This window comes from Tiliqua scincoides, chromosome 8 (assembly GCF_035046505.1).
Source record: "Tiliqua scincoides isolate rTilSci1 chromosome 8, rTilSci1.hap2, whole genome shotgun sequence".
Lineage (NCBI taxonomy): Eukaryota > Metazoa > Chordata > Lepidosauria > Squamata > Scincidae > Tiliqua > Tiliqua scincoides.
Genome location: NC_089828.1, coordinates 44,682,854 through 44,698,749, shown reverse-complemented (window position 1 = coordinate 44,698,749; position 15,896 = coordinate 44,682,854). Strand labels below are relative to the sequence as shown.

General features: G+C 42.2%; 1 protein-coding gene across 7 annotated transcripts in view; it reads right to left on the bottom strand.

Annotated features, from left to right (window-relative positions):
• The window catches only part of NCOR1 (nuclear receptor corepressor 1), a 120,844-nt gene that overhangs the window by 86,622 nt on the left and 18,326 nt on the right, over positions 1 to 15,896 (bottom strand). For all 7 annotated transcript variants that reach the window (XM_066634789.1, XM_066634788.1, XM_066634792.1 and 4 more), the window contains exons 5-7: positions 14,605 to 14,787; positions 13,254 to 13,367; positions 5,439 to 5,495 (exon numbers count right to left, since the gene is read on the bottom strand). In XM_066634789.1, the coding sequence (XP_066490886.1) occupies positions 5,439 to 5,495; positions 13,254 to 13,367; positions 14,605 to 14,787 (354 nt within the window). The remainder of the gene's footprint in view (positions 1 to 5,438; positions 5,496 to 13,253; positions 13,368 to 14,604; positions 14,788 to 15,896) is intronic.

Here is a 15,896-nt window from a genome sequence, read left to right as displayed (position 1 = left end):
TAAACTCATTTGAAATTAGTTCTCTCAAAAAACTGACATTTTTAAAATTTTGAAAAAAATCTCTAAGTTAGTTCATTCTTGTGTGTAACTATCCATAAAAATTTGGTGGGGATGACAAAGGGATCATAAGATATGAGAGGCAACACAAATGTATGATAAAGAGAAAGTAGCAGGAATCAGAGTTTTCAAATTGAACTTAATCCACAAATTGAACTTAATTTTTTTATCTGCAACATCCTTCTTGTACAGTATTTATAAATGTTTACTTTTTCTGTAGAATGTTTATATGGTTCTTTTTCATGTCAACTGGGGACTATCCTAGTTCTTGGAGGGATGTATTTAATGGTCTTAAAGCTTCTGAAGAGAATGATACATCAGGGTCCCCATTTAACATAATGCAATCATAACCTTCATCCTGGCTAGCACTTAGAAAACCTGTAGTTTCTTTTTTCATCTTGCTCATTTCTTTCCTACAAATGTCACAAACTGTTGCTATCACTTGACTCTGGTAAAAAAAGGAACACATCCATGTTGTCACTGGCCTTAATCCCTTCCTTTGATGGGAGTGATTTGGTTTTTTAAATGGATTAAAACAGGGGTGCTCAATAAGTCGATCGCGAGCTACCGGTCGATCGCAAAGGAAAAATGAGTCGATCGCAGGCTTCTCTCCCGTCCACGCATCCCTAGGAGTGAGCCCCTGGCAGGCTTGTGAGCCCAGGGAGTGAGCCTAGGGAGTGAGCACCTGGCAGGCTCCTCCCTGGGAGAGGAGCCGCTGGCAGGCTTCTCTCCCATCCACGCATCCCTGGGAGTGAGCCCCCTTGACTCTACTGGGGCTGACTTACCTTTCCCCTGTTTTTGCACTGGTATGTATGGAGATCTGCCCCCCCAACTTCCATCTGTTGGTTCTGTGTGCAAGGGGTTTTGCACTGGTCTTGCTGTGATGTCTATACAGAGATCTTCCCTCCCCCACCCCTTTCCCCTGCTTTTGCACTGGTATGTATGGAAATCTGCCCCCCCCCCAACTTCCATCTGTTGGTTCTGTGTGCAAGGGGTTTTGCACTGGTCTTGCTGTGATGTCTATACAGAGATCTTCCCTCCCCCACACCTTTCCCCTGCTTTTGCACTGGTATGTATAGAGATCTGCTCCCCCCCCACACACACTTGTATTGGAATGGAGGAAGATCTGGTGAGGAGGTAGATGTGGTGTCAGCAGTGGCCCCTTTAAGGGTAAGGCCTGGGCATCCAGCAGAGCGTGCTGCACAGCTGCAGCCACTTGAAGGCAATAGGGCCCTCAGGGATATAAGAGCACCTGAGGCAGGAAGGGCTCCACTTATTTATGTGAGTCAGCCTTTTCCTACATGAAGATCATTAAGTCCAAGTATCGCTCCACCATGACTGATGAACATTTGGAAGTGTGCTTGAGGCTGGCTGTCAGCAGCTACTGTCCAACTATGCATCCTTGGCTGATTCACTTCAGTGCAAGTCATCAAAGTAAACTCAAGTAATTACAAAAAATACGTGTATTGGCAACCTTCAGTCTCGAAAGACTATGGTATCGCGCTCTGAAAGGTGGTTCTGGCACAGCGTCTAGTGTGGCTGAAAAGGCCAATCCGGGAGTGACAATCCCTTCCACACCGGGAGCAAGTGCAGTCTGTCCCTGGTCTGTCTCCCTGGCTATGGGCCTTCCTTCTTTGCCTCTTAGCCTCAGACTGTTGGCAAAGTGTCTCTTCAAACTGGGAAAGGCCATGCTGCACAGCCTGCCTCCAAGCGGGCCGCTCAGAGGCCAGGGTTTCCCACTTGTTGAGGTCCATCCCTAAGGCCTTCAGATCCCTCTTGCAGATGTCCTTGTATCGCAGCTGTGGTCTACCTGTAGGGCGCTTTCCTTGCACGAGTTCTCCATAGAGGTTACAAAAAATGTTTATAGTTAATTATGTTGTGTTGTGCAATATTGGCTCATGTGGTTATGCAAGGTACACCAACATACATTGTACACATAAATGTATATGTTATGATGGCGCGAACATTGTAAAAAAACTCTGGTAGATCTTCGGGCCTTGCTGGGTTTCAAAGTAGCTCTCGAGCCAAAAAAGTGTGAGCACCCCTGGATTAAAACAATCTAAGGCCATTTCTAAAATGGATATTTTTGTTGCAACCTCACTAACAAAAAAAACTGCCACAAATTATTGCACCACATTCACAATTACTGACACTACTGATGTTTATCAACAAACAGAAGTAAGTTGTCTTCACAAACTCTGCTGACAGACTGAGCCAAGAGCTGTAGTCTGGCGAGGAGCAGCAATGGTTGTGCTGCATGGTGACAGAGGTCTGTTCTAAGGTAAACAGGCTAAGGTAAACAAGTCAGAAAAGAACAGACTAAAAAAAGTAATACACATAAAACAACATTCATAAATACTGTACAAGAATTATGTTGTACTGTTTATAAAAATTAAGTTCAATCTGAAAATTCCAATTCCACTCTTTTCTATTGATCATGCATGTGTTATGTTTTACCTTTCATGTCTTATGGTCCCATCATCATCATCCCCCCCAAATTTTTGTGGTCACACACAAGTATGAACTGATTAATTCTGAGATTTTTTTCAAAATTTTAAAAATGCCCACTTGGAAAAACTGATTTTAAAATGAATTTAAAAACAATTAAATCCAATGTGCTGTAAAACATATGAAAGCACATTAAAAGAGCTTCAAAACGAGATCACTCCCAGCTCTATAGAACAACTGGTGCTCGAGGTACAGCTAGTTAAAGTATCACTAGCACGCCATTTTTTGATAAAATTTTGAAATTTTAATCTTAAATAGTATATTTTTCTGTGAGAGTTGAAAAATTCAAAAAACGTACGTATTTCTTCAATCATTGCATAAGATCATTAAATATGACAAGTTTTATCTAAGAATGTGAGGTAGAAAATTATTGTGATGATTTGACACGGAAAGACCCTGCCACAGGAGTTTGGGTGAGGGTCATTTATTAGTAGGGCCATTGGGACATTTGGGCCCCCTGTTGGCAGCATGGTGAGCCTTGTCAGTTGTCATAAAACTGATGGTGTGCCTTGACAACATTAGTGCCTTCTCAGTGTGCCATAAAGTGAAAAAGGTTGAAAATCGCTGATCTAGAGAGCAGGAGTAGTGGAAGCAGAAGGGGAGGGAGAAAATGAGTATCCCCCACTACCACCACCTGAGATAACCATGTCAATCAGCCCTGTGGATGGGTTGGCCTTGGGGCTACTCACTGCATCCTGATGTTATAAAGGAGCACTTCCCTGTTCCTGCCAACTTCATCAAATGATATAAAGCAGGGTCTAGAAGACATTCAGCCAAATTGTGCACTAACACAAAAATATCTCTGATGAAGGAATGGTACAATAATGCATAGAGCATCTTTAAATTCAATTCATCTTGGGTTCAAATAAAGGCGACCATAAACCCTAGGTGGTCCAACCCTTCCTTAGGGAAATGGTTTCCTGTTCTTACTAACATGTACATAACATTTTTGCTATTTAGATTGAAATCCATATTTTAAGCTTCAGCAAAGCTTAATATCACAAATAAACTCACAAATATCAAAGTGGTATAACACAGAGTTCTGCACATACAGCTTCATGTTGACGGTATCAGTATTAACCACTTTATCAAAAATTCCTACAACCTTTAGCCAGGCAGGAGGTCTGGTCTAGAGGGTGGAGCCTCCGTTTGCCTGAAGATAACATCCACAGGTCGCCAGTTCGAGGCCAGCAGCACCGTGCGACCTTGAAGCAGCTGACAAGTTGAGCTGAGTTATTCCATCTGCTCTGAGTGTGGGAGGATGGAGGCCAGAATGTGAAACCAGATCAGAAAGAAACATCTGAAACGTTGTGGTTCTTGAAAGATAGAACCTTCTTTCAATTGTAAAAATTCCTACGGGGATTTAAATAGCCTGCCTATGTAAACCGCCTTGAATAAAGTCTGAGGAGAAATCTGACGACCAAGAAAGGCGGTAAATAAATACCTGTATTATTATTATTATTATTATTATTAGGGTTCCCCTTCCCATTGTTATATTTGGATTTTTCAAAAAGATTTAAGTTTTCCAAACAGAAAGATGGAGGGGACACAAGATACTGAACACACCATTTCTGATAGAAGCCCTGTGTAATATGTAGTTCTGCCCTCAGACTAAAACGGTATTCACATCCTGTGAACAACCCTCCAGAACCCTAAAGCATGGGAAGACTCACATGGAAGACAACACTTCTAGGAACATGTTATCTCCAAACCATTTAACAACCTCTGAGGAAAATTTGACAAACTTTCTTTTAGAAGCAACGGCCTAGAATGTGCAAGATCTGCTCAACCCAAGGAAGAAACAAACAAATACAGGTAGCCCAATACTTAGATTCTCTATTCCAGTGGTTCTCAAACATTTAGCATCGGCACCCACTTTTTAGAAAAAGGATCTTGTTGGGACCCACCGGAAGTGATGTCATGACCGGAAGTGACATCGAGCAGGGAAATTTTTAGCAATCCTAGGCTGCAGTCCTACCTATACTTACCCAGGAGTAAGTCCCATTGACTATCATTGGTAAAAGCATATTCATAGTAGTCTGTTAAAAGTACAGATTTGTGACATTTCCCCAAATGCAGTCACCTGCCATGGTAGCATCAAGTCTAATTTATTAAAAATAAAATATTAAAATAAATGGGGACCCACCTGAAATTGGCTGGCGACCCACCTAGTGGGTCCCGACCCACAGTCTGAGAAACACTGCTCTATTCGCCTTCAAAAGGAAGCTTGCAACCAGGGGTAAAGTTTAAAGATAAGAGCTCCTCATGACACAGCCCCATAACCACTCCCCATTAAAAATTAGAACAAACAGAAATCCAACCTTACGTTTCTTCATTAATGTGTTTTCTTCTCCTGCCATTTATTTCAACTTTGAAACCAATTTTTCTTTAAAAACTCAGCTGAACTCAAACCACATTTAGAATAGGTTGCAATAATTTAAAACAAGTGTATAAAAATTGAAAAATGGGATACAAAAGTACCCAAGTATAAGAGGCAATATTAGAGTGCCAGCCTATGTACATTTACTCAGAAGTAAGTCTTACTGTATTCAACTGGACTTACCCTCAGGTAAATTTACATAGGATTGTACCCTTAATGCAACATGAGCTACATATTGCCTCTCAGGTATTCCTGGGGGAAGATGACAACGTAGGCATTAAATATGGTTGGGGTATACATTTTCAGTTGGCCTCCTGAGCTTCACAGTCCATTTGAAAAAAATTTCAAAGGCAGCACCTGAGCACTCCTACTGATGATGTCACCACTTGTGCTGTGTAAATAAGTCCCAGATTGCCAACCTCCTGACTACACCCCCGCTCACAACTAATTAAGACAGCAACGGCAAGCAATGAGAAAATGCAAGTCTGCTCACCAATTCCACTTTGGGGCCAAGGCCTTCAAAGATCTTATGAGCCTCTTCTGCTTTTTTCTGCAAAAAGAAAAATATATAAATATATCATTTGCTTATCCAGAAAATTAAGAGAATCTTTACAGGTGGTAACATATGGTTCATGCAAAATAAAATAAAATTCTTCTGCTTGTAACGCAGTAAAAAGAAACCACTGGTTTTAGCTTGATTTAGCTTGCAAAAAAATAAAAAATAAAAAAACACCCTGCATTACTTTAACTATTGCTAAATGTTGAAAAAAGGGTCTTATAAAAAATGCATACCATACGATTAAAAAAGGGAAAATAATTGCAATCTGAATGTCCGCTTATTGAACAAATTATTTTGATTACCCCTGAGCATATTTAGAGGGTATTTTCCGATTCCTCTTCAATGCTCTTGAGATCTTCAGTCCTGGTTCACTAGAAAAACAACTGAACCAGTTTTGGGGTTCAAATTCAAATTCCGTTCAAGTCCCTGCCTGAAAGACAGCTTACTTAACACTACCGATCTTCCTCAGGGAGTGTGTGTTATAGGCAAAGTACTGGGAGTATCTCAGAACTGAATATATAACTATTTGGGGTCCCATGATAGTAGACAGTGAAACCGCCTAACAAAGCAGTACCTGGAGAAAGCTGGCTTCCTATAGAAGTTTTCAAACCCAGTGGGGCTCACCATTCTGTGTCTAAGTTGTTCAGATCAAGGTATGATGCAGAGAGAGAAATCAAAGATAAAAGATTGTGGAAGGCAGTATCTTCTCTCACAAGACCAGGAGATCTGCACCAGTGCAACTTATTGGTAACAAATGTTTTTGAAGCACTGTTTATGCAAAGCATTTTACTAATAATTCTGAACATATTTCATAAGAGCTTTTTGATGTTTATGACTTTAGCATTATTACTAGACTTGCTTTGCTGTTTAATTGGATTCTCAAAGCAGCTTTGACATGAATAAGTGCATGTTAGGCCTAGGTTGGCAGTAGAAGCCTGAACCAAACTAAGACAATGTAACTGAGAAGTGGCTAGCAGTTCCTAGCTGCAAGAATGTGAGTAAATAAACAAAAGGATTGTTGTCTCTCCTTTGCTGACTAGAAAGGACAGATAACAAGAATTACAACCAATTGGAATGTTTAGCACCTTAGCAGACAGAGAGGTGCCTTATTAAGGGTGATTGAGTGCAGCTGTGGATCTTCAGTTGGGAGGGGTAAGAACTATGAGGGGTTAGCAACCAGACCAACTTTGAGAAGATTCTGTTCCTCAAGGGTTCTGATTGGATAGTCTAATAAGTATGAAGTCACCTTAGTACTATTAGCATAAGAAGTATGAGTGCACAGAGGGTGCGTGGGGCTTTCTTGAACAGAGTTTTGGGTGTGACATCCTGCACACGTGTGAGCTCCATTGTCCATCATGGGCACCTGGACTCATAGGTAGCCCTGGAGCTAAAAGATCTACAAGAGTAACTGACCCAGGTGAGAGATAGGTATTAATAGAGATAGCCAGCTCATTTTATTGCTGATATGTTTCCTAGATGTTTGTGCCTCTAGCATTTGCTGCCTTATGGTAGAGTGTGTAACCATATGTATTTAATAAACTAAAATATCTTTTACTAAGTTGTTTCATTTTCTGTTGGGGACAAAGGTTCAGAATCCTGCCTAGCCATTCAGCAAACTACCAAGTGCTCATTGAGGTCTAGTAACTTGAAGACTGAAGCCTTAATTGGAGAAAGAGCTCAGTGCCTGCAAGGGATAGTCTTAAACCTAGAGGGTCTCAGTGTCCCTGGACTGAGGCACTGGCACATACAGGGTGGTGGCAGTACTACTGGGCAAGAGGCCTTGAGGGCGTTAGGGTTCAAAAACCAAGAACCCTGAGCACCCAAACCCCCCTTTGTTTACAACACACTTTCATCCCCTTTTTGGGGGTAACTGAGGTGAGATGATATAATGAGGAGCCGTGGCCAATGGCTACAAGGATCAGGGGAGGCGCCAGCTGGAAAAGTTCGAGAACCACTGCCCTAAATTTTTTTTTTTACCTATGGAGTTTCTTTGCCACTTTTACCAAAACGCTTCAATTTCAGTACATTTCACAAACAGACATTTGCCTTAAATGCTTTGGTGCTAAATGGGTGAGAGGGAAAGAAAAAGAAAAACAGGCATCTCCTGCTTGAAAGAGCAGGTGCCTGTTTGGAAGCTGGCACCTGGGCACAGCAGTTTGTTTGGTCTCAAACAGCTCTGAGGCTTGAACACGAACACCTCTTGTTGGAGGCTGAATTTTCCTCCAAGCACAGCTGAATGTTTAACGTCAAAGTTATCCAGGTTGACCTCTCTTTCCGCTTTGACCGTGCTGTTCTCCAAGGGGATGGCCTTCTTGCACAATTGGAGAAGCAAAGATAACCACGCGGTCTCTCTGTGTTCCACGATACCCCAATTGCATTGCATAAGCCTAGCACTTTCCACTGGACACAGAGTACAATTTTTATGATCATGTTTGGACAATGCAATTTTCTATATGGAGTGTCCAGGACCCAAGAGGGGGGCCATTTGCACTGTACACCTCAGCGGTCCTCCTACTGACTAGGAAAATCAGAATAAATTACACCAATTCCAAGATCTCAGCACAGGCACAGCCCTGTTCACAAGTTAAGCACAGAGCTGCCTGCACACAACCTGCACAACGCCACAAACATCTGACACAACACACATCCCCCCCCCCCATCATCCAAGGAGGACAGGCAGCTCCCCATCTGCTGCCAAGAAGCAGAACACAGATTCACCCACAAGCTCTGGGATTCACTGTTAACAAAACTAATAAAGCTTGAAGATTTTTACAGCCAATCACCCTCATAGCTTGGCTGAAATGATGAAAGCAACTCAGACTCTGCAGGGCTAAGTGTTTGTGATTCAGAAAACACACAGACCCTGGCTGAAGTTCTAGATCCCTATACGTCAAAAGGAGCCCTGTGGGACACAAACCTACCAGGCCTTCCAAAGTCCACCCTGTCTGCCAATGTTCCTCTCCTCTTCCCCCAACACTGTTCCTACAGCCAACATGTTCCATTATTATGCTGCATATGCTATCACAGTTATACAGAATGCAGAAAAGATGACAGGTCTGTGCTCCGTGAAGCTTACAATTTAAATTCCACAGGAGGGAGGGAAAGAAGAAAAGATAAGATGAATGCCTCAAAATGCAGTTAAATGTACTTAGGGTTCATTCAGCTAGAGATCAGGACTAAAGACTCGAGCAAAAAGTGATGGATTTGAGCTGGAACTGGTTTAGATCACCTGTAAGAGTAGCGTAGCTCAGAAGGTACAATCCAGACGGAAGAGGAAATTACACTGGCAAGATATGGGTAGATGAACAGAGATGAAGTAGTAGTTGCTGTGGGAATGGTTATCCCCAAAGTATAACCTACTTCTCCCCAAAAGAGAAAAATGTTGCAATAATTGGCGATTTCAACTACATGGATGAGTTTTGAATATGATAAGGTGCTGTGCTTTCAGAAACGGAAAGAAAGGATCCCTAGATTTAATCTTGAGTGGCACCCAGGATTTCAGGCAAAACATGAACATTACAAGGCTACTCAGCCACACGGACCACAGCTCAGAAATCACACTCAACATATACACAACTGGTCCAGAAAGTCTAACAAGCTCACATTTCATTTCGCACATAGAAATTTATCAAAACGTAGGAGATTCATTGAAAGGAAGTTGTGAGCCAGGAGTATCAAGTCTCTTCAGGAACCATGAAGATTATTTCAAAACAACATCCTAGAGCTCTAATAAAATGGAAAGTCACAAGTTAGGGCTTTATACCTTTACTGGAAGATCCCAGCTTGTTAGAGACAATGAAACCATGAAACATTATTTTTTTTGAAAACAAGACTTGCCCAAATAAGGAACACAAAGTCATTTGTGACAAACAAATTTTAGTTAAGGCATGCAAATTCTTCAAACACGTCTGCAGCAGGGAACAAGCCTCAGAGGCTGTTTAACCATTAGACAAAGCTTTATAGATGGACTGAAGAAGGATAGGGAGAGTACCAAGCAACTAAACGAATTACTGAATTTGTCTTTGCTGTGAAGATAGATCATTTTATTGTGTATATTGAAACTGTGACCCATATGGACATTCAACAACTCTTTGACAACACCTGCACTAAAGGTTCCCAAGGAAACTTAGTCATGATATAAGAGAATGGGTCCTCTTATGGACCAAGAACAGGTTGTGGAGGGTAGGAATAAGTAGACAGTTTTCACAGTGGAGGAAATAAGCCATGGAATCCCTCAATGATCTGCACAGCACTACTTAATCTGCCTATAACCATGAGAGTGAACAGTGAGGAAGCCAAGTTGTGGATGACACCAACAGCCCAATCTTAACCTGAGCTGGAACAGGCAGGCTTGTTGGGCTGCAAAGTATCCAGCACAGGTGTGAAGATGGAGGGAGTGCGATTCTGAGTAAAAGGACCTATGTCCCCTTACTGTCCTCCAGCCAACTCAATGGGCCTAACCTAAAATTGCTGTCACAGATCCAAGCAGCCCAGTGTAATGCTGAGCTGCTCAGAAGGGGGGTTAAGATCCAACCTAAGTGCCCCCCTCCTGGGCCCAGTTCAACCTCTGCCCAAATGCCCCAGTTCCACCCTCCCCAACCCCCCACAACGGCCACCCTCGGCTGATGCAACCTTACTGAGTCTGGGCAGATGTGGCCTCTACAGGCCGGTGCGCATCCTTGCACCAGCCCAACTGACTCTCCCAGAGGTGCAAATGTTCCTTATGGCACATTTGCAACACTCCCAGGCCAGCGCAAGGGACTTGTGCTAGCCCAACAAAGGACCAGGATTACACTCCAAATGATTCAGGCATTTGAAAGGCGAATTAGACTGTGAAGAGTGCCAAAATAATCTTTCCTGGGAGAACAAACAAAATGGCAAGAGAGATGGCAATATATAAGGAATCACAAAAATGGATGGATCTAAATTAGTTGTGACTGTCCAGGAGAGACCTTGGAGTCATGATAGGTATCTCAATGACAAACGTTTCAGCAAGCAGCTCATGAGAAGAAGGCCAATTCCACATCAGACATTATTAGGAGAGGGACCAAAACAGAATCGCAATGCTTTTTATATAAATCTATGGTGTCATTTCAAGTAGTATGAAATGCAAATACAAAAACATTAGTAAATACTATACTACATTTCAAATACTATGTACCATTCCTCTCAAAAATCACCACAGGCCGGAAAAACTGAAAATCAACGGCGACTAAGATTACCAAGAGATTGGAATACTTCCACCCCAAGGAATACTTGAAGACAAAACTTATTCTTTATATAGCACCATCTAACTATATTGAGTTTGCATAGAGAAGAGACAGGTACTTGCCCTTGGGGGACTACATATACTGACACAAGGGGAACAATAGAGGAAGCTAATGCTATCTTTCAACTGCACAGTTAAACTTAATTTCAGAGAATGAAACTTCCCCTAAATGAACATGAGACACAAATCCCAATATTTCATTCCAGCTGAAAAACAAATAGTCTTTTTTGTAACTTCCCTTTCGCCATCATTACCACAAAACACAAATGCTAACCTAACATGGAAAAGCAAGGCTACAGCAAAATGCACTATCAGAGGAGCATATCTCAAATGCTGATCCTGAGCTGGTGGATTCTCTTGCCTTTGTTCCTCTTCCTGGGCTTCACAGTAGCTGCCAATGTGCCAACCCAGACCTCATGATTCCCTAGAATGATGTGCAGGAGGGGGGAGCAGGAAATGATTAGCGGCTTAGGTTATAAAACCACATATGATGTGGTGGTGGAAGTGAACAGATAATTTTTAATCTGTTTTTTATTAACACTAGAACTCAATGTTCTCTAGAACTAGAACACAAAAACGAAAGTACATTCGAAACAAAGTAGAGAAAGTACTTTGTAATATATTTAATATGTACCATTCACTGCTATAAGATGTGGTGATGGTCCATCATTTAGATGGCTCTACAAAGAGACTAATCAAATGCATGAAGGAGGGGAGTTCTATCAATGGTTAGAACCTGTGGCAACTAAGTAGAACCTCCCAGTACAGAGGCAGAATGCCTTTGAATATCTATTGCTGAGAGAATAAAAATGGGAAGGTTGATACCGTCATGTCCTGCTTGGGGGCTTTGCTCCAGCATCTGGTTGGCTGCTGGTGGGAACCGGGGGTTGAACCAGAAGGCCTGATCCAGCAGGAATGTTCTTGGAGCAATGCTATTGGAGATGCTCCTAACCCTGGCACTTAGGTTTAATTTCTAAGATGGGCTGCAGAATACATCCAAGTGGTGGACCACAATGTGTCTTCTGCTGGGATTTCACTTTTCATTAGTTACACAGGTAACCCTACAAAGCTTCAGGTTTTGCAGCTTTGAGTTGTTTGTCCTCATTTAATCCACTGGACCTAATTCAAAGAAGCTAATGCAACAGACTGGAGAAAAACCAAGGAAATCTGGGACTCACCCAGAGTTATTCATCTACCAGTTTAAGGGTTCCTTAATGCAACATACAAACTGATCCTCAGAAAGCCCTCAAGAACACTGGAAGTTATTAATAAAAATATTTATACAATTTAAGCCTTATCAAGAACACAGTAGTCGGAACTAGGATTGTAATAATTTGTTCTTGGGGAGGATCTTGCAACAGTCTCAAACCTTGAAAACAGAAATAGTTTGCCATTTATAAAGTACATGTTTATGGACAAGTTAAGCTAATCCAAGGACTAGAGCATCAAACTAGTTCCTCTTGCAGCCCAGCTTTGTGAAAAGTACAAGAGTGTTTGCTTGCTGCCACATTAAGGTACATACAGAGCCTCAAAGAAGAAGAACTGACTTGCTTCAAATTTACAAAAAAAATAATTCTCGTTTTTGACTGGACAAGGCATAGGCTAACTACATACACACAGAATTTTGCATTATGCTTTCAGTCAGTAGGGAGAACAAGGAAAGTGCCCCTAACCACTAGAAATCCTGCCCAGCTGCCTGTTAGTTTCTAAAACTGCACCAGCCATTAATGCTATGATAATTAGAAACCTATCCTATTTTAAATTTAAAAATGGTGAATCCTCAGAAAGGCAAATTCAGCATCCAACCAATCTCTATGAATACTGCACACAAAGTCCTGATTATGGAAGGAAAAGATCCACAATGCAGTATGCAAAAATACTGCAGACCTGCTGGTGCATCAGGTCCAAAGTAGCCCAATCTCCTGTCTAAAATGGGAGGATCACCCTTATTCCATAATTACTTTATTCTAAGCAACACTGGCAGCCCCTGCATCAAATCCTATCCTTTTCTAGTAGGTGCCATTAGTTCTTAGTCTCTGCTGTTGACTTCAGAAGCAAAGGAGGGAGTGAATGAACATTAGAAGGATTTGATAGGGCATTTTGAGGAAAGAGGGTTAAGATCTTGCATACTCTACTAGCTGTCAATTGTGGTCTTGCACCATCCAAAACTCAGTCTGTGCTAAGTAGGCACACCAGAAGAAGTTCTCAGAGGAAATAGTACCTAGAGACTCACACCAAGAACTCACACCAGGACAGGCTTGAAAAGAAAAGCTAACACAGACCACATTCACACACCCCTTTGCTGCACAGATTGGCAAAGGACCCCATGCATGCCTGACCTAAGGTCTGCACAGACTGCAGCAAGTTTTTTCCCCTGAAAAATGGACCTGGGCTGCTGCCTCCTCCTTGCACACACAAATAAGAACTAATGGCCGAAATATATTCTGCATCAAAATACAAAAACTAAAACCAAGCATTACCCGATTTTCATCATAAATAATCTGGACAATGCTGCGGTGCTTCTGTTCCACTGGAGGAGGAGAGACAGGCCTCTCAGGCTCTGGAGGTTTAGCAGCTTCTTCTTCAAGTTGTTGCTAGGAGACAGAGGGTGGGAGGAGAGAATCATCCATCTAGACCACATTACTCTTGCTGGTAATGAGTCACCAGAGATAAAGCCAGCATCTGGATCAACAGTTTGCTTCAGTGTGCAATTTGCAAGGTAGGATGGGAGAGATTTAAGAGCAACCAGCTGTGCCAGTCACAAGCTGAAAAACAAGCTTTTTGATGCATTTCAAAAAATATTTTGACATAGATACATGCAGATGTGGTACCTGGTGCAATATATATAGATATTACACCATGAGAGGCCAAATTCTGCACTGAGAAAAGCTGGATTCTGTAACCAGCATTCATCAAATTCATTTCCAAAGGGGCAGTCATAGCAGTAAGAACAACTAGGAGTGGCTCCTTATAGGAATATCAATTTATTTGCAGCATAAGCTCACATGGACAAGTTTATGCTACAATGTTTGTCTTTAAGGGGCAGCAAAGCAATTTGCTGTTCAAGGGAATTTATATAAGCATGTATATTTTGCATCTGTTACTGGCAACCAAGGAGCAGAGGGAAGATACTGATATAGGATACTGAAACCCTGCCCATAGCAGGAAACCCAACATTTCAAAAACATCTAAGAGCAGAAAGTTGCTTTTTAAAGAAAAAAGATTCTCAAGTGTTGCATCTAGAATAATACCACCGCATTCCACATTTGTCTAGTCTAGTCTAGTCTAGCCAGGCACTGCAAGGCTTGAACAGCTGACACAGATTCCCCAATTCCTGTACCACTGGCTGAAGGAAGGATCCAAAAGCATTCAAGCCAGGATCCAATTACCGTGCAAAAGAACCTGCCTGATCCCAAGAGACAGGTGATCCTGGAGAGCCACTCTGAAAGCACCAAGATCTGTTGCACAGCCTCATCTGGACAACTTGTCATTACAAAAATGTCATCAGCTTATATCTGTGCATATCCAGACTACACCTTGGGCCAATGTTGCCTTCTGCACCTGCTCTTCATAGCCTGTGCAGACTCCATTACTTCAGTCAGATGCTCCTCCCCTTCAGCCACAGGAAGTACAGTAAGCTTCTGCTTCCTACCAGAGCTGCGGCTTCTCTCTCTACCCATCTTTAATGTTCTCAGCCAACTGCTGGGAGTCAACTTTCCCTGTCAGCACTTGAGCTGGTGATTTCATTCCCCATCTGTTTTCTGCAAAAAGATCTTGATGTGCATTTCTAACCAAAGGGTACAGAACAGCACCTGCTCTTCAGCAACTTACTTGCTTCTTCTTCAATTTGAGGATCTGCTGTTCTACTTTTGCAATCTCCCTGTCCACACGATCCATGCTCTGTATCAACTCTTCCTTTGAAAGCTTGGATGGAGAAGCATTCTGGTCATCTCCACATGACTGACCCGACAACGGTGACGGTGGCCCTTCATGCTTGCCTCCGAAAGCTGGCTCCTTGAATTTAAAAAAGGGTGAGGGTCAGGAGGAATCCAACAAAGACACCATCACACAATGAATAATGAGCAACTCCTTGCAAAGAAGGGAAGAAAAGCAGAGCAGCAGACTTCCATAGTGATATAAATGGCAAGGTGCTTTAGCACCTTTTTATTTAGGATTTTACTCCACCTTTTGACTTGAAAAGCCTCAAGTCAGCTTACAAAATAAGAATTGCAAAAAAACTTGGATCCCTCTTTTTTCCAGTTCTCCACATGTCTAGGCCAACTGATCTGTCACTTGAGTTGAGCCTATTGACATTTTTCCACAACTACTAGGAATTATTCAGTGCCCATCATAGGATAAGGCAAAATACATTAAAATGTGCTGATGACTGAGCAAGAAACATTTTAGCAGAATTTGCTTTAACAACCTTGTAAAATTGGAGGACCCTCCTTCTCCCAACCATCTTCACAAGCAGACTGCATGGTACAGGTGGCCCTCAAACCCACACAACCATATCTAATCACCTCTCTACCTATTGCCTTAAAATATGCTGTGCAAAATCCTCTAATTTAAGGGATAGGCAACTGGAGGCCCAATCCAACCCATAGAAGCTTCCCACCTGGCCCTCATTCCCACACTCCCAAGAGAAAACCACAATGCTTTCTCTCAAGATGAGACAAAGAACTCTTCCCCACTCCCCATATTAATGTAAGAGAATGGTATAAGGAAATGCTATAGCTCAATGGTAGAGCACAATTCTTGGCAGCCTCTGCAGGTAGGACTGGCAAAAACCTGGTCTGGAGCACTGTAGACCCACTGCCAGTAAATATAGACAATACGGAGCTTGATAGACTGATGGAAGCTAACTTAACATGTTCCTGTAATGAATTCCTGTAAGTTATTCACACTTGTTTGACAGAGTCCTGGCGCATGCACATACAGGACAGTGCACAGCTAAGGTACAGAAAAAGGGGTAGGCTCTGCCAAAGCCTCAGCTGTCATTCACATTAAACAGTAAAAGAGGTTGGAGTGCCCTTTCGCTCAGTCAACTGAGCTAAGACAGAGGCAAAAGATGGAGCGAACATGAGAGGCCCTTGAGCCTTTGCTCCACATAGCCCCCTGTT